Source organism: Phyllopteryx taeniolatus, chromosome 23 (assembly GCF_024500385.1).
Source record: "Phyllopteryx taeniolatus isolate TA_2022b chromosome 23, UOR_Ptae_1.2, whole genome shotgun sequence".
Classification (NCBI taxonomy): domain Eukaryota; kingdom Metazoa; phylum Chordata; class Actinopteri; order Syngnathiformes; family Syngnathidae; genus Phyllopteryx; species Phyllopteryx taeniolatus.
Genome location: NC_084524.1, coordinates 2,045,846 through 2,063,526, shown reverse-complemented (window position 1 = coordinate 2,063,526; position 17,681 = coordinate 2,045,846). Strand labels below are relative to the sequence as shown.

The following is a 17,681-nucleotide window of genomic DNA, read 5'->3' as shown; positions in this document are numbered from 1 at the left end:
TTGTCTTGTTTTGTTCGCTGGTGAAGCGAGGAGGCTCGGGACTTCAGGAGCAGGAACCAAGGACTTTGGAAAGCTGTTTGAGCATTAGTACGCTCTTTGTAGTCAATAGAACGACAAGTTAGCGCACGTGCAGACTGAAATGTGTGATGTGGGAAAAAAAATATTAATACTAGAAAAAAGCTGAATTGTCTTGCTCGTGAGGCCAAAGAACCTACTAGTGGAAAAATTCAGCGCACTAGTAGGACATGAAATAAATGCTCAAACGGCTTGCCATAAATAGTCACCTCCATCCCGTTTACACGGAGTCACAACTCGGGAGACTTGGCTCTTTTTTTTCTTAGCAATTTATTCCAAGATTTCCACAAATGCGTTCGCCATTTTTGTCCTCCCGCTGACGCAGCGGCGAGAAGAAATCGTTGGAAAGTGTCAACGGACAGTCGTTAGCTGTTAGCGTTAGCTCACCGAGTCTCTGTGCTGTACAGCTGAGGTGGCGGAGCCATGGCCACAGTGTTGTTGATGATGCACAAAGGGATTGTGGGAGATGTAGTCCAGTGTTTGTTGTGCTCAAAGCGAAGCATCATGTGATCTCACAGCCCTGAACTCACTGGGTGTGTGTGTGTGTGTGTGTGTGTGTGTGTGTGTGTGTTTGAGCCCCATTGTTGTATTGACACACGCACATGGTGTGTGTATAGCACAATAATCAATCAATCAATCTGTAAATAAATAGCAGAATTATAAACACATTACCTACACTCTACACTGATCATACTTCGCTCGCTCTGGCGTTGCCATGGATACACAACATGTGCACAGGGGAGGGAGGGAGCAGGAGGGAGACCTCCGCGGACCAATCAGAGGCGGTCGCGGGTCACCACCCAGATGTACGGGCCGCTCTGCTCCTCGATGACCACTTTGACCTGGTGGTACACCTCTTCGAAGGTGTCCCCGTGCACGATGGCTGCGCACACACGCATACACATGATGTAAATGGGCAGGACATCGGCAAAAGTATTCACATTTCTACGTTTTGTTTAGAGATAGACCGATTATTAGTGGTCAAGGAGGCCGATAACTGATATTTGGAGTCGCTATTCATTTGCGGTAAAAACTTGATCAATACAAACTCCAGCACTGTGAAGAATTGCATTTAAGCATGTGTGTTTTGAAACAGCTTCATGTTAAACTTTGATTTTATTTTAATTTTAGACATCTTTAAAATTCTACAATATGCATCAAAATGCCGAATAGCGGCGCTTTGAATCAGCGCGGCCGATAATCGGCGCATCCCTAATTTTGTTTTGGCCTCATTTCAAAACGGTCTCCGCTCCCATCTTAGGCCTACGTAACTTCGAAGGAGTCAAAGTGAATTTATATTTACCAGTGAAACATTCCAGGAAGTCCTGTTCCATTTTGATGGCTCGATCCAGAACCTTCCTGGCCTGATCCTCAGACAGACGCTTGTTCAGGTCGCTACACACACACATACAAACACGCGCACGCGCAATGAGACCACGAACATTTCCCGACCGGTGCGCAGGTGGCCCGACGCACTCACAGGATGTTCTCCAGAGATCGCGGTCTGATGAAGATCGCGATGGGGTGGAGCTGAGCGGCCTGCAGCCTCCTCACGGCGTTGGCCGACACGTCCAGGATGCAGTGCTTGCCCTGCACGCACGCGGACGCAGCGGCGGGGCTTATAAAAGCGCACGTGCGTGCATCGCCGCGGCAACCTGAACTGCTACCGGGCGGAGACGTCGCCATAGCGACCGCCGCGTCTCACCTGCCGGGCCACCTGCCTGACGCTTTGCACCGACGTGCCGTACAGGTGGTTGTTGTACTGGCCCGCCTCGATGAAGTGATGCGATTGGATGTCGCGCTCCATCTGTTCGCGGGACGACACAAAGTGGTAGTCCCGCCCGTCCACCTCGTAGTCCCTGCGGGGGCGAGTCGTATCTGCGGAGGTGGGACCAAAACTTGGAAGTAGGCTCGCTCGTATCTCAAGCGACCACCGCAGTTTCGAATCTACGTCAAGTTGCGTCTTTGCGGGTCCCGAGTCCGTCACACTCACGTGGCACGCAGGAGCCGAACTTGTCCGGGAAGTCCGTTAGCAGGTCGTCGTTGACTCGGTCTTTGGTGGGCCCCAGGACGATGACGGGTCGGGCGTAGTCCACTGCGGACACAGCAGTTACGTCACGTTTAATTGTTAACAACTGGAAGTGGCCAATAGGAATGCTGAATTGCAAATACGTTGGGGGGGGGCCTGTACCACGTTGACCCACCTTCAGTCTGCGCCACCGGCTCGTAGCTTTGGACCAGCCCTGCAGCGGGAAAGGACAGCAATGACACGCGGCCTCTCGGTCCCGTCCTCGCGTTCGTCATCACAACGCAACTCACCTCGACTCTTCATCCGGGACCACTCCTTCCTCTCGACCCTGAAACAAAAACACGCATCACACGCGCGCCGTCAGCCACGAAGCCGAAGCGGAGGTGAAGGTGCGTGCACTGCGTTACCTGTGTTTGGACGGGATGTATCCCAGCTCCTCCAGCTCGCCCTCCTGGTTGACCCGTCTGGCCTGCCACCATTCGTCGTCCGAGCTGTCAATCACGTGAAGCACCTCCCCGAAGTTGAAGTCCAGAGCTTGGGACAGAACGCCGCAGTCCCACGTCTTGTCGTAGTCGAACAACGCCCTGCCACACAAGGGGCGCCGTCGACGCCTCGCTGAGTCACACGCGGCGCACTTCCCTTCCTGTGTGTGTGTGTGTGTGTGTGTGTTACCTGACGTAGAAGCTTCGGTTGGCTCGCAGGCTTCCTGGCGAGCTGTTCATCATCTGCTCGCGCAGGTCGTGGATCTTGGCTTCGAAGCGGCTGTATTCTACATAACACACACACAGGCACTCAGAGACACACATACAGAAACAAACAGACACAAGGACGCGAACACACACACACATGCATACATGCATGCAACGCACACAGACACGTGCATGTACACACACACAAAGATGGAAACACACACACACAGCTGGACACTGACTTTGTCAGCACACTGAGGTCAACGTGCCGATGGTGCGCTCTTGCGCGTGCACTCACCCTCGGGTCTGTACTGTGTTACTATGGTAACACTTTGACCGGCGTTCTTCAGAGCTGCTGCGGCCTGTTCGTGCGTGGCGAACCTGAGATCCACACCGTTCACCTGCACACACACACACACACACACAAACACAAACACACACTGTTGCTGAAGGTGTGATGCCACCGCGTTGGCGTTTGCGTGTCACACGCACGCTGAGGATCTGGTCGCCCTTCTGCAGTTCCCCACTGAGGTCCGCCGGCCCCCCGGCGAGGATGAAAGAGATGAAGATCCCTTCGCCGTCCTCGCCGCCCACGATGTTGAAGCCCAGGCCGCTGGCGCCGCGCTGCACGCACACCCGGCGCGGCTCTCGGCCGTAGTCGTCCTCTCCCGTCATGCCGCGGTGCAGCGGCGAGTAGCGGCGAGGGGACGGCGGCGGGAGGGCTTGCGGGTAATCGCACATGTAGTCCGGCTCCATGTAGGCTGCGAGGAGGACATGGAGGCGGATGTCGACATTCTGCTCGGGCTGGACGATGTGGCCTTAAAAGACTATCTCTGATCTTTATCACAAAAATTCCATTTTCAAAAAGTTGTATAATTCTCTGTAGATGCCACAAGATTGTGACAAAGCAGTACATGAAACTCCTCAACTCACGTAGACAGAGTTCCTTGGCACCAAAAGATGGCGGCAAATCACTACTTTTGTCAAAATGAAGCTCCTCAGCTCATTTCAACATACAACACGGTTTATGCCAACAGTGGACGTACAGCTGGTGAGGTCCGGGGGGCTGAATCGCTCGGCCGGGTGGATGTAGTGCGAGGTGGGCGTGGCCACCTTCAGGTAGACCACCTCGCCCGTGTTCTTCAGGGCCGACACGGCGTCTTCGTGCAGGACGTCCTCTAGGGATAAATGGTTGACCTGCAGGGGTCAAAGTTCACGAGTCAGGTACACACACACACACATACATACATACAAGCGTATACAAATAAACATGTAAACGTACACACACGGATAAAAATACACACACACGCATACAAAAAATACAGACGCAGACACACCAACGGAAAGACACACTCGAGTACGCACGGCGAGGATCTTGTCGCCGATCTGGAGGCGGCCGTCCCGCTGCGCCGCGCCGCCCTCGATGATCTTGGTGACGTAGATGCTGTTGTCTCCCGGGACGTGCTGGTTGCCGATCCCGCCGGCGATGCTGAAGCCCAGACCTGACGCGCGCACACCAAAATACGTCAACATCCGTCCGTCCTTTGCGGGCGGGCACTGCGAAACCGAGGCGTCCCCGTTCCCACCTTTGGGTCCCTTCATCAGCTTGATCTTGGCCACGTGCTCGCCGAGCGGGCGTCGCCTCAGGACGTAGAGCCGCACCACGGGCCCCGCCTCTTTCAGGGCCTCCACGGCCACCGAGTGAGTGACCTCGCGCACGTCCACGTCGTTGACAAACACGATGCTGTCGTTGACCCTGGGGACGGACGCGCAAACGTTTGCGTGTGCGTGCGTGCGCGCGCGCCTGCGGACGTACCTCAGACGTCCGTCCTGGGCCGCGGCCCCCCCCGGAATGATCTTGGTGATGAAGATGGATGGATCATCTCCAATGTGAGGATTGTCAGTCCCTCCCGCGATGCTGAAGCCCAAACCCGAGTTTCCCTGAATGCGCACATGAGACAGTTGAATCTCGCAACTATACAGCGGCGCCTTGAGATACGAGTCTGATTCATTACGGCGCCTTTTGGTGTGCGCAACGTGGCCACCGGGGGGCAGTATAATACAGTCATGAATACTACTGTCAGTAACTCAGTAAGCTGCACTAACATTGGTCGTTTTTCGCAGAGGATAACTGTGACTGTGCATACTGTGATATTGTCTATATCTACAGTTGTTGCTGCCCCATTTGTGTTAACAGGGTTAGCCCATCTATGGCATTTACCCTTATGTGTTAGCATTAAGCTAGCAATTTTAAAGTGTGTCTGTGTGTGCACTCACTCTCTCCAGCGTGATCTCCTCATACTCCAGCTCTCCTTCGGATCCGTTCATCTGTGAAAACACACCAAGGGTTAAATCGCATTCAACACCCCACACACACACACGTCTGTTGACCGGTTGCCACGGCGACAGTTGCCTTCAGGCCCGGGCTGCCGTAACGGGCAGCCGCGCCGAGCGTGTCTCTCAAGTCGCTGTTGCTATGACATCACTTCCGCCTGTCCTGCGTGAGCAACTGACGCTCCCTGGAAAAATGTTTCAGGTTGCCCGTGTTAATGGTTTAAACCATAAATAGAAACTGTAATCCCCGAAACACTTCAATGTCATTTCAAACTTATCTCACAACATTCAAAATAAATGACTTGCAGATGATTTGATATCCCTGAAAAATGCAGCAAAAGTGCGCATGTAGATGTACATTGGGCAAAGACTCTCCCTATCTCCTGCTAATGACCCAGGCTAAACTTGTTAACATTAGTTAGTCTCTCAGTCAAGATGCATCACTTCAAGACAGAGTTGACATAAATTACTACTTTCAGGGCTTTGGTGGCATCACACACAAAGAAACAGAAAACAACACAAATAATTAAAGAATTAAATTCACAAATAGCATGTTGCAAATACCCGTCAATTCAATTCGTTGTGCTGCTCCTCCTGGTGTACCTGCCTCGGCTACGGTGTGGCATTATAATACAGTCATGCAGACACAAACAAAGAATAGTTTCTCAACTACTCTGCTGCTGTAATATTCGTTTTTCACAGATGATAAAGAATATATGCCTGTGAGTATTGTGATACTGTCTGTCTACATGTGTTGCAACACCATCAGTGTTCAAATATCCAATGCCTAAAGCATCACAACACCGCCACATAGATACTATTCATTAGCCTGTCTATGGTGTTTCTCAATATGTGTAGCATTAAGCTAGCGGACTTAAAGACAAAGTTACTGTATGTGGTTGTTGTTCAAATAGCTGTTTCTTAAAGGGTTATAACACCGCAACTATCAATGCTACCCGTTAGCCCGTCAATGGCATTTTCCATTAAGTGTTAGCATTAAGCTAGCAGGGGCATTCTTAAGGCATAATTGTTTGGTTATTTTAAATAGACGAGCTGTAATTCTCTTTGTTTGATGTTTAGTTTGACAGTAGTCTCCAGTAGTCTTTTTGGGATTTTGGGACCATAGTTTATGGCAATTTTGAAAAGATTTTGTGGAGGCGTCAATTTGTGCTATTCCCAGGGGTCGACTGAACCCTGAATGCTTGGCGGCGGTAACAAATCATCATTTTGCCCGAGTGGGGAGCGGAATGGGTGCGTGGCAGGTGGAAGGATGAGGAGATGACACGTTTCATTTCCAGAAGGAGGAGGAGGAGGAGGAGGTTGTGGAGTCTGTGATTATGTAACAGCGATGTTAGTTACACTTCACACTCAGTTTCCCATGACACCTCTGTGTGTGTGTGTGTGCGTGTGTGTGCGCGCGCGAGCGCGTGTTTGTGGAGGTCAAAAATGAACGTTTATCACACAACGAGGAGGAGGAGGCTGTGTTGGAGCTAAAATGTTTTTGGAATGTGGGAGGAAGCCGGCGTACCCGAAGAAAACCCACGCAAGCACGGGCCCCCCACAAACACGCAGACTGCCCACAAAGGAAGGCATTCGAACTCCCAACCTCACAACTGTGTGGCAGACAGCTTAACCACTCCTGCACCGTGCTGCTAATCGACGCAAGGATGCCACAGCAAGCCGTGCAGTTATCCCCGCCCACTACGCCATTCACGCCCCCCAATTAGTTGAGCCTGACTCGGTCCGGGAAAAGGTGAACTTGTAAACGTTACCATCATCCTTTGCCTGTGTCGCTTGGCTCTGCGCACGTTGTTGATGAAGCGTCGTCCCATCTTCTTGGCGTACCACACCGACACGAACATCACTTCCTGTCTCCGCGGCGTCTCGCCCCCTTCGTGGCGGGGGGGGGTGGGGGGATTACATAAAGATGGAGGAGTGACGGATGAACGATCGAGCCGTCTTGTTAGGTCTTGCCGTCGGCTCGGTTCATCCCGGTGAGAGGGGGGAAAAAAAGAAACGGACTAACGAGCAAATCCGACGAGAGGACGACGCTCATCGGCGCTCGTCATCCTCATCCTCATCCTCATCCTCCCCCGCTCACTGTGATCAACCCAACTGCTGAGTTTCTTCTCTCTCTCTCTGCCCCCCTCCCCCATCTATGCCAGGAATCACCTCCCCTGCGTGATGTCACACACACACACGCACAAAATAATACTGCTACCATGGCGACCCCATCCCCCTTTTCTTGCCCATTGCCATGGTGATGAACAGGAAAGTGTGTGTGTGTGTGTGTGTTGGTACGTACAGTGAGCGCAGCAGGCTGTGAGAGTGTGTCCAGGTGTGTGTGCGCAAACTCGGGGGCGTGTCTGTCAGTCACGTTTCCAGGGCTTGGCTGGTCGTCGTCGTCATGGTAACGGTACTTCTGCAAGGGACACACACACACACACACATACAGTCACAAAGCGAGCGTTAGCGTTCAGCGACTAGCGTGACCCGGAAACAGCCGGCGGCGCCGTCTTCCGACATTTGTGTGACCCGAGTGAGGAGCAGGAAGTGGAAGACACACAAGTGGTACGTGCTAATCAACACACACACACGCGCGCGCACACAGGTGTAAATACAGAAAAACACACATGAGCACACTGATGTGTGTCGCTCCGCTCTTACCTTGGTGGTGACAATGCAGAGGCAGTCCATATCCACACACACACACACAGTCACACACACATTTTCACACACACACACACAGAGAGACGCACACACACACACACACACACACACACACACACACACACGCACACACACACACACACTTTGATCGCTCTTTGTGGCCCCCCCTCTCTCCGCTGTTCTCCTCCTCCGCTTCCCACCGTCTGTCGACAATGAGCCAACGAGGAGGAAGGGGGGTGGGGGGTGGGGGGGCGATGCAACGAGTGTGTTATTTTCTGCTGGGGGGGGGTCACCTCCTTGACGACAGAGCGAGAGGAAAGAGGAGAGGAGGGGGCTGTGCGCTTGTTGCCATGGTGTGATGCAGCTGTTGCTAAGGAACGGCAGCCGGCTGTTGGACGGAAGGCGCACCTGGACAGGTGTCTGCGGAGGGCTCGTCGCGTGGCTTTCACACACCGCCAGCTCGTAGAACTCCTGGATGTCTGCGCGCACAATTATTACAGGTTTGTAGTGGGCGTAATTGCTGAAAACATGCAAAGACTGACAACTAAATTGAAATATTTCGCCAAACAACCCGAAAATGCATCTTCCCTTCGGATAGTCCGCTGGTGTGGCCGCTTTAGAGCGCCTCATTGTTGGCCGTGAGTGCGCGCACGTCACGCACAGAAAGACGGAAGAGTGAGGAGGGGGGAAAAGAAAGGAAGCCAGCGCGTGGACCAGAGTTTCACGCTGGCGTAGCCGCTTTAGAGCGCCTCGCTGTTGGCCTGTGAGTGCACGCACAGACCAAAAACATTTTAAAAACTCTTGATGTGACAGCGAGCATGTGGACAGGGCTTCATGCTCTAGAGCGCCCTATTGTCAGGCCGTGGAAAAGCCCCACGACGACCCTATGGGATATATTCCATCCACCGGTGGCTTGAAGCGAATATACTCTCGTGGCTCAAACATATGTGTCGCCATGAGGAAGATGCTAGACAAAGTAGAATCCATTTTTTCTAGGTCATAGTAGATATTTGATTGACAGTTGAGTGGACACGCCCACAGCCTCCGAGAGTGGGGAAAACAGCTTTATTTTCACCATTTTGAAGCGTAATTTTACATCTCATTCAAATTCGGCATGCTTGTTCACAACACTCTTCTCTTGGTGTCCAATTTTAGACATTTATTCTTCGCTGTGCTCAAAAGGTATATTTAACGCCTTGGAAACTCTTTCGAATCCCAATCCTGAGTGAAACCTTTGAAGAATGACATCCCTGTTTTAGGAGGGTGTGCACACTTGCGCAACTACATTATCATGCCTTTTAAATTCCCCTCTCACAACGATTTCATTTTTTTCCAATATGGTTGTATAGGTCATAGATGACAACGGTGGAAAAACTTTTACGTTTTTTTTTTTTTTTTTTTTTAACAGCAGACGCACCTGGCATTTGAGCAGAGGTGTGTAGACTTATTATATGCACTCTATAGACACATATATCACACCCGTTCCCACGCTACAGTCTATGGCCGAGACATGAAACTGCAGTACCGAGCAATGCCTGAAACAGGTCACTCTGGAAGATGTTGAGCAGTTTCTCCGCCTCTTTCCCTTTGACCCCGTCAGAGCAGGCCTCCATCAGCTGGAGCGCTCGCTGAGTGTCTGGAAACAAACGGACGCGACACGTGAGCCGACGCAAAGAACCATTTGTTGAAAATCACAAAAAGGTCACATCTCACCGTCTCGCTTCAGCGGCATGTCGTCCTCTGATCCCACGGAAATCCTCTTTAGGGATTTGCCAGGCGCACTGCATGCTGGGTAGCGAAGTCCGCTGAAAGATTGAGCCCGCTCAGCCCCGAATGCGGGAATGAGTCACACACGAAGCAATGAGTGACACCATTGATTTAAATCTAAGCCAAATGTATCGATTTATTCGAATGATCAGGTGGGCAAGCACGTTGGGTGGTGTAGTTTTTCTCCGTTTTTGGTGACCCTATACCACATACATACACAAAAGAAGACTTGCTATACAGTAGGCAGTCCACGTCGGACCTTTATCAAATCCACAATGTTTTCCAGAGTGCTTCATTGAAACTTCAGTAAACGCAGAATGATGATATCCTTGCGCCACGCCATTGGGAGTTCTGACTCCAATCAGTCCACTCGGCATCTTTCCTGAGACGATGACGTGGTTGTTCTAGATGTTGCACATCTCTTGAAACGATACTGTGTCGATAATAAGGAAAACATCAGCTGTTGTGAGAGTCAAGTCCCCACCGAAGTGAGCTACAGGGCTGAGCGCAAGCAAGTTTAGAATGACGTGAAATCAACAATGACTCAACATGTCTCCCATTTCAGTTTTACTCTCGCTTTCTCTGCGCGCATTACATATTTGAGATGCAACTCAGTCAAAGACGACCTGCTTTGACATCGGAGAAAGGCGTCTCTGGTTTTTATTTTGGTTCATATTAGTCATCAATTTTGGGCAAAGAAAACGATGGAGTGGAGCAAATGTGATTTAATGTTAAAGGGCAACAGATGGCTGCAGAAATAACGTTTTGCCAGTAACGTCACTCATTATGTTGCTTACATTTATGGCCTAAACCTAAAGACTAATTCCTCAGTTAATGCTTTTTTGTGTACTTAGAAATTCCACTCTGTTGTAAAGTATTGTCAAACAGTAACATGTTTTGCCTGTAATTCATATCTTTGTTGTTGTAAGCATTAAGGGAGCTATTTTATTCATTATATATTTTTCTAATTAATTGGATGATTAATCGGTCTGCAGAATTTTCTTGTCACAGATATCGGGAATTGGCCTTAAAAAAAGCCATGACGGTTGGGCCTTAATCTAAACTATAGCCCTCTAGTTACACTTTTTAACGACAACATTTGTTTTGTTATAAAAAGTCTAAGAGAAAAATAGGAAGGAGCTGAATATTTACAAAAAGTCCTCTCATCTGAAGTTCAGTTGTTTTTCTCCAGAGGTGAGCTCGAACTCGATTTACGCCGTCTCGAGCCCAAAGTCAGCTGTCGGCCCCAATGATGAGGACAAGCGCTAAAGAAACGGGACGGAGGGTCACGTGACTTCCAAAATCCAGCAGCTGACATGACCGGGGATGGCGAACACCAGCCCATCCGGCCGTCCGACTTGAGGAGAAACCTCTCCGAATGTATGACGGGGAAACACCCCCATCTTTCTCGACACAAACAAACGAGCGTCACTTCCGATCACGTAATCCAATCACACGACAGGAGCCGGTGCTGTCCAATCGCGAGCTCACGACGCCATGGAGGCTCACTTCTTGTGGAACAGGTAGATGGGCTGTTTCTCACCTGGAAAAAAAAAAACTTCAGATCAGTGTGTGCCTGTGCCAGCATGTGCCAGTGTGCCAGTGCGTGTACCAGCGTGTGTGAGGAGTCTGTAGGAGCTGAAGCCGACATTGTCCATCAAGTAGGAGGTGAAGTGCTCTGGTCTCACTTGCAAACTCCTGTAGTGATGGTATGTGGTCGCCTAGGAGACAATACCAGTCATGTCAATGGCGTCATGTAGTGAACCTCTACGCGTGTGTGCGCGTGCGCACTACCGAGGCTTTTTTGCTGCGGCCGTAGCGTCGCCACGGCTGAGGCTCGAGGATGAAAAATCCGCCCGGCGACAGGCTCTGATAGGCTCGTCTGAAGAGTCGGGCCACGCCCTCATCGCCGGCCTGCAGCTGCACCCACTTGGTTACGCCCAGACACATGACGACATCATACTGACCCCGCCCAGGCCACGCCTCCTGCTCTGACACGTAGTCTCCCTGTAGTTGAGCGCAGGGCTGTAAACCTCTCAAGCGCCGTGATGACCGCAAACAGGAACCAGAGCGCGACACTCACCTGGATGAAGGAGATGTTGTGGGGAAACCTGCACGAGGGCGGCAGCATGGCCGGGAGGAGAGGGGGCGCGGCCAGAGGACCGCGACTCACCCTCAGCGACAGCGGGAAGGCCAGGAGGCGCACAGCTTTGTCCTCCTTCAGCTCCTCTTGCTTCTCCTCCTCATTTTTGGCTCCCTCTAGACTTGGAGAGGCGCTCCTCCTCTTCCTCTCCTCTTCCACCAGGTCATGTGACAGGAAATGCCTGATGTTCTGCCTGGCGGCACGCACCAGTCGCCCGTCCATCTCCACCCCCAGGATGTGCGCGGGGTTGAAGGTGCGGGCCACGGTCAGCGTCAGGTGACCGGCGCCGCAGCCCACGTCCAGCGCCTTCTTGTCTCGGAACCAATCGGCTTGCAGCAAGCGGAGCCGCGCGTCCTCTGCAGGCCCGATGCGCCCCTCCCAACCGTTGCCATAGAAACCGTGGTAGCCATAGTAGCGGCAATAGTTGCCGTACTGGTAGCGGTGTTTGTCCTTCTTCTCCGGGGGCTTACGGGTGCACCTGTGGAGCGCAACGGTCACGTGGACCAGCAGCCAATCACGGTAATTTCAAAATTCTGTGAATTTTCAAAAGTGGAAACATTCCATGGGAATTAACTCATTCACTGCGGTGGACATTTACATTCGGCAACAGGAATACAACGCTTTACTGCCAAGGACGTATATATTTGTCAAGAATGTTTTTCAACAGGTAGTTATGGAAGTGGGTCTTGTCCAGCTTGTCTTTGAAATTCAGGTTTGCAAACAATTGGAATGACAAACAGACCCACCAACTAACAGTAGATAGTAGCGTTGAGGAGTTACAAAATCAAACAAATATTTGCGTCAAAGGAAACTTCTGCTTGACATGTAAATAAAGCAGTGTCTTTGTGAAAAAAAAATGTATTGCTGATTACTAAAGAACAAAAAAAGCTGGAAACAAACTTTTTTCTGGTGTAAGAAAAGCGTGTACTCTTTTGGTAGGTACGGGGCTTATATTGTCGTAGAACACAACATTAGATCAGACAAAATGCTCTAAAACGGACTGACAATATGGGGAACTCTGCTTTGAAAACGGTTTTGGGGAATGTATCAAATTGAAAGTTAATAAGGAGCTTAAAACATACTTGGGGAAATACATTTTAGCATAATGCGATTGCTGATAAAAACAACCATCACATTCCGGTGTTTGCATTTCAGCCGGAACACTCACTTGTCGAGTCCCGCCCCTCCCGCCAGCGGTGTGCGGAACCGGGCCGGTTCCGCCGTGTCGGCGACGACGCGCGTCGAGATTCCAGAAGTGGTGCGGCGTCGAGTCCTCTGGCGCCGGTCGTTGGACTTGCGCGTGCCGCCCGGCAGAGGGTGCGAGTGTCTCCTGGGAAGGATCGGGGGCGGGGCGACGTCCTCTCGACAGGTGATCGCCGTGTTGAGCTCGCAAGGAAGAGGGGACACCGCCGCACTGCCCTCTCTGGACAACACTGGAACTGTCACAACAAAACATCATTTGCCGTGTAAAATTGCCATTTACTTACCACTGCCACGCTACTTTGCGGATTTTTTGTGGAACGTGTTAACAGTGAACCCCCGTTCATCGCAGGATACACATTCCAGACCCACCCGAAATAGGTGAAAATCCGCAGTAAAGAACACATAAAAAACTTTTTTTTAATGTAATTTTACTCCCCAACATATGCACTTATTAATGATCCCGATCCCCAACCCACGCAAATAGCGAGGTTGACTGCACTGCATCTGCATGCCAGCAGGTGTCTCACCAGTCAGTCCATCTGTGGAGGGAAAGATGGGCCGGGCCACCGCCTGCTTGTCGCCGCCATGATGGTTCCGGTGTCTCCTCCTGGACTTGAGGGGGGACAGGAGGACGCCCGCCGCCTCGCCGCCAGGCCTTCCCTCACCTTTCAGGTTCAAAGGATCCGTGATGTCTCGGGGAACCAGAATGTCTACGGGGTCCCTGCTGCGGGACGGCAGGGGCGAACACTTCGGAGTCGTCTGATTAGTCGCCCTGACGACAAGCAACGGAACAAAGTCGGAGATACTGCGATGATACGGGCACGGAACAACATCAACAACCTATCGGCAGTGGTGAAAAGTAACCATGTACAAATATTCCATTATTATATTTCAGTAGATTTTTCTGACAACTTTTACTCCATAGATTTAAAAACACATACATTCTTCTCCTTACTTATAGGCTTGTTACTTTTTTCAACCCACACAGATGACATGTAAAAAAATATATCTGTTCAAGCTCCTCAAAAAAGACTTCAAATCTTGCATAAAAATAGAAGCGAATGTAAAGAACTCGTTCTATAACACGAAATTACGCACTGTAGTATTGGTGTGTTCTGCCTTTAAGGGGTGTGGCCTTTTGCCACCTCTGGATGCCAGCTCTTCCTCACCTGTTGACGTCTTCGTCCAACAACGAGTTCAGGTTGAGCGGGTCAAAGATGTTCCCGCCCATCAGGAAGTGACTGGGCAGCAGGGACTCCACTTGACTGTCACTATGGACGCGCCGACGGCGCTTGGTCGGCCCCTTGAAGGCGACACCCACCGAGTAGCGCTTCCTGGGGATGCGCTGAGCGGGCGCCGCCAGGGCGCTCTGGCCGCTGCCGTTCGTCGGGGGGCGGGGCCGAGGCCCGATGGAGACCTTTTTGGACTTGTCCAGCGACATCATCATCTCCTTAGAGAACAGCAAGTTGGACAAAAAGTAATGGAACGTTCAACAGTTGGACATGTGCATTCAAAAGTGTGTCACGCACTATGGCTTTGTTTGTCACAAAAGTTTAAAGAAGTTAGACCCAAAGAGCCAAATATCCCCAACTTTTGTTCAAAATAATTTGAACTTTCAATTTTTATTTCTGTTTTAATGATTTGTAAATTGCATCTCCTAAGTTTCTTCTTTCCTTTTTCTGTTTTACTGTCTCTGTAAGGCACTTTGAGTACAAATGAAACTTGCCTTGCGAAGGTGTTTTTTTTTTTTACTACTCAAGAAAACTACGTTTTCTTTTTTGTTCTTAACTGACACAAAAGTGGAAAATGTAGGTGCCAGCTGCAGCTGACAACCATTGCACTAAATATTTGTTAAGCCTGGTGAATTCTGTGCCTGTCTCCACAAACCATGTTTACACGTTGGTTAGAATGTCAGCTCCAGGGTGCGACCATACACAAGTACTATCGTATACATTTTTTTGTGGGGGAGTGGGACTTACTTGGTCTAATATCTTGTCTTTTCCAGCGTGTTGTTGCCAAACGAATACAAATAGAAAAGTTAAAAGTGTCTAATTTAGTCCCGCCCACCGGAAGTTAAATGCACCAATCGCGGACCGAGCCCAGCGAACACTTAGCTTCTCATTAGCTGTCCGTAAGATGTGGCTAGCTCAGTGCTAACTCGAGTCCTTCGCGAAGCCCAACGACAACAAACAAAGCATACCGTGGGCTTCGAGTGTACGTAAGTCTCGACTATATCTCCACCAGACGACATAGCTAACGTTAGCCCCCGTGGAACTGTTTGGTTTCCTCTCTCGAAGTGGCGAGACGGCCTGTATTAATTTTCACCAGTCGTGGATGGAGGAAACGCCAGCCTGGGTGATCGACGACGAGAATGACCAATCACAAAACGGGCTGCGCTTCCGCCTCCTGCAAAAGCACCAATCGAATAGTAGGGACGTCTCAAGCCGCGCCTGACTAAAAACACGCGAGAGATCGAGTCGCAGGATGGGTCAAAAGTGCTAATTTAAGGAAAGGAAACAAGGGTTGTATGGAAGAGAGGACGAGAGAAAGGGTGAAAGTTTGGGAGGAAGGATAGGACCAAAAAGGAAAAATAATGTCTGAAAGGAAGGGACAAAGGATGGGATGGAGGAAGGAAGGAAGCAAACAAGGATGGTATAATGAAAGGGTGGAAGGGAGGATGAAGTGGGGGAACAAGGATACCATAAAAAGGAAAGGACTGAGGAGGGACGGAAACAAGGACGTTATTCATAAAATAGAATAACTTTATTGTCATTGTTGTGCATGACAAAACAGAAACATCTGAATGGAGGAAAGAGTCAAGGAAAAATATGATAAAGGATTGATGAAGCAAGGATGCCTCAAACTGTTTTGTGTTTTTTATTTTTAAATAAAAGACTCAAAGCTTATATAAGTGTCAACCCACTTTAATGTTTCCCTCAAACATCCAGCCACCTCCATTGGAACCCTTCATATGAAAATGCGTCAAGTGACGCGGGGGTTGTAATACGGCAGCGCTCTGACGAAAGCATCCAGTCGTGTGCTGAAAAGATCGCTGTCCAAAGTGTTACCCAAGACGCACGTCGGGTTCTTGACGATATTCTCCACGTACAGCTGAAACACACACAACACGTGTGCACGTCACTGCCGTGGAGACAATGGTTTTGATTTGCGTGGCGCATCACTGACATTGCTGTAGATGTGCTGCAGCGCGTCCCGGGCGTTGCTCACGGACAGATCGGTGTTCATGACAAACTTGAGTCCACTGGGGGTCTCGAAGTAGTGAAGACGATAGCGGCTGGTCTGAAAAGACTGGAAGCCCTCCTTCCTGAAAACGGCTAAGGAACACGTGCGCAATGCTGACCAGCGGGCCGTGTTGTAACACCGACGTTCACCTGTTTCTTTACGATTTCAAGTAGAAACGTACGCTAATGAGGACAAGTGCTACAGAAAATAAATGGATGCCAAACAGACAAGACAGGTGAGTCGTGTTGGCCAAAGGATACGAGTCCAGAGGCGACATCTTACTGACGAAGGAGCGGATGGAGAAAAGCATGCCGTACATCAGCTTATACTCCTGCAGGCAAAACAGTCACTTTGATTTTCTCTTCCCCTCCTTGAACACAGGATTTTTGTTTGCTTTCAAGTACTTAATTTAGGAGGCTAATTTGCTCTGTTCCCATGGTCATAAACTCAAATCGCCACATTGAAAAAAATGCAAATGCCATAAATCTGTTCCAGCCCCCATAAAACACCCCATATACTAAAAACTGTTTAAGTATTAGTGTTGCACTTTATAAAAACAGAGTAATTACATAATTAAATTGAAGGTAAAGAATTAAACAACATGATCATGATTTGATGTTTCAATTCAATGGTCACTGTACTGCTCCTTTTGGTGTTTGTGCCTTGCCCACCAGAGGGGGCATTAAAATACATACGCCGATGAAATACATGTGATTTGCAGTAATATTCTTTTTTTTTTACCATATGCTGTTTGAATCTGTTGCTGCACCATTTGTATTGAAATATCAGGTTTTTTTTAAGGTTTATAACCAAAGCCAAGAAATCAAAACTGTACCTCCTCCTTTGAGATGCCGGCTTGTTTCTTACGGTTCCACTCATTGTAATGAAGGCACTTTCCATTTCGGTCGAAGATGTACACGTTATGGACTGTCATCTGAAACGCACACATGCATGAATAAAATCATCATTTTGATAAATATTCTTTTCACATGTTCATCCATTTCCTTTTTCAGGGTTGTGGGTAAACTGGAGCCAATCCCAGCGGACTTTGGGCACTTACAGTATTCCATGACCCGAACATACATGTTTGTGGTTATGTGGGGGGGGGACCCGGAAATCAAACCTTCTGACCAACCACCGAATTGTGAGGCAGACGTGCCGTGTTGCCTACTTTACAGGTGCACATTTGAATTCGAGGGATTTAAACGGCCAATTCCCTTACAAGCTCGCACTCGTCCTCGCGATATTGTTACAAATCAACGTCTCGATATGAAAGAAGAATATTACGTCTTCGAAAGAGAAAATAGAGAGAACATTTCCGAAGCGGAATCTGTATTTACCGTCCAGTTCCATTTCCCGTAGGACCCCCCCACCCCCCAATGCAGGGTAGTCCGCTCAGATGCCTGTTGAACATTTTCGCGCCGTATAATTATTTAAGTGTTTAAAAATATATAAACACGAAGACAAAACACACGCTCATATATTAAATCATCCAATGAACCATATTATTGTGTGCAGTTTTGAAACT

General features: G+C 49.6%; 3 protein-coding genes across 6 annotated transcripts; all 3 read right to left on the bottom strand.

Annotated features, from left to right (window-relative positions):
* Window positions 1–326: 326 nt before the first annotated feature.
* On the bottom strand, window positions 327–9,662 carry LOC133472340 (disks large homolog 4-like). Of its 2 annotated transcripts, none has more exons than XM_061762981.1 (20): window positions 9,511–9,662; window positions 9,323–9,433; window positions 7,795–8,276; window positions 7,433–7,549; window positions 5,071–5,121; window positions 4,610–4,734; window positions 4,380–4,549; window positions 4,159–4,295; window positions 3,840–3,990; window positions 3,286–3,554; window positions 3,092–3,194; window positions 2,777–2,873; window positions 2,512–2,688; window positions 2,395–2,432; window positions 2,280–2,318; window positions 2,069–2,170; window positions 1,781–1,953; window positions 1,556–1,665; window positions 1,379–1,470; window positions 327–958 (listed from the first exon to the last, which is right to left on the bottom strand). In XM_061762981.1, exons 1-20 carry the CDS (start codon window positions 9,527–9,529, stop codon window positions 852–854), a joined length of 2,670 nt encoding a protein of 889 aa, XP_061618965.1. In that variant the 5' UTR covers window positions 9,530–9,662; the 3' UTR covers window positions 327–851. The 2 variants fall into 2 exon arrangements, with proteins under 2 accessions (XP_061618965.1, XP_061618966.1); XM_061762982.1 differs by having other exon boundaries at window positions 8,206–8,276.
* A 12-nt stretch (window positions 9,663–9,674) lies between these two features.
* On the bottom strand, window positions 9,675–15,543 carry LOC133472345 (7SK snRNA methylphosphate capping enzyme-like). Its single transcript, XM_061762989.1, has 8 exons — window positions 14,890–15,543; window positions 14,080–14,360; window positions 13,438–13,682; window positions 12,876–13,146; window positions 11,648–12,185; window positions 11,359–11,571; window positions 11,177–11,285; window positions 9,675–11,107 (listed from the first exon to the last, which is right to left on the bottom strand). Exons 2-8 carry the CDS (start codon window positions 14,355–14,357, stop codon window positions 11,070–11,072), a joined length of 1,692 nt encoding a protein of 563 aa, XP_061618973.1. The 5' UTR covers window positions 14,358–14,360; window positions 14,890–15,543; the 3' UTR covers window positions 9,675–11,069.
* A 228-nt stretch (window positions 15,544–15,771) lies between these two features.
* Window positions 15,772–17,540, bottom strand: trappc1 (trafficking protein particle complex subunit 1). Of its 3 annotated transcripts, none has more exons than XM_061763035.1 (5): window positions 17,494–17,540; window positions 16,989–17,087; window positions 16,414–16,484; window positions 16,097–16,235; window positions 15,772–16,021 (listed from the first exon to the last, which is right to left on the bottom strand). In XM_061763035.1, exons 2-5 carry the CDS (start codon window positions 17,085–17,087, stop codon window positions 15,893–15,895), a joined length of 438 nt encoding a protein of 145 aa, XP_061619019.1. In that variant the 5' UTR covers window positions 17,494–17,540; the 3' UTR covers window positions 15,772–15,892. The 3 variants fall into 3 exon arrangements, with proteins under 3 accessions (XP_061619019.1, XP_061619018.1, XP_061619020.1); XM_061763034.1 differs by lacking the exon at window positions 17,494–17,540 and adding an exon at window positions 17,214–17,487; XM_061763036.1 differs by lacking the exon at window positions 17,494–17,540 and adding an exon at window positions 17,237–17,487.
* Between the last annotated feature and the right edge of the window lie 141 nt (window positions 17,541–17,681).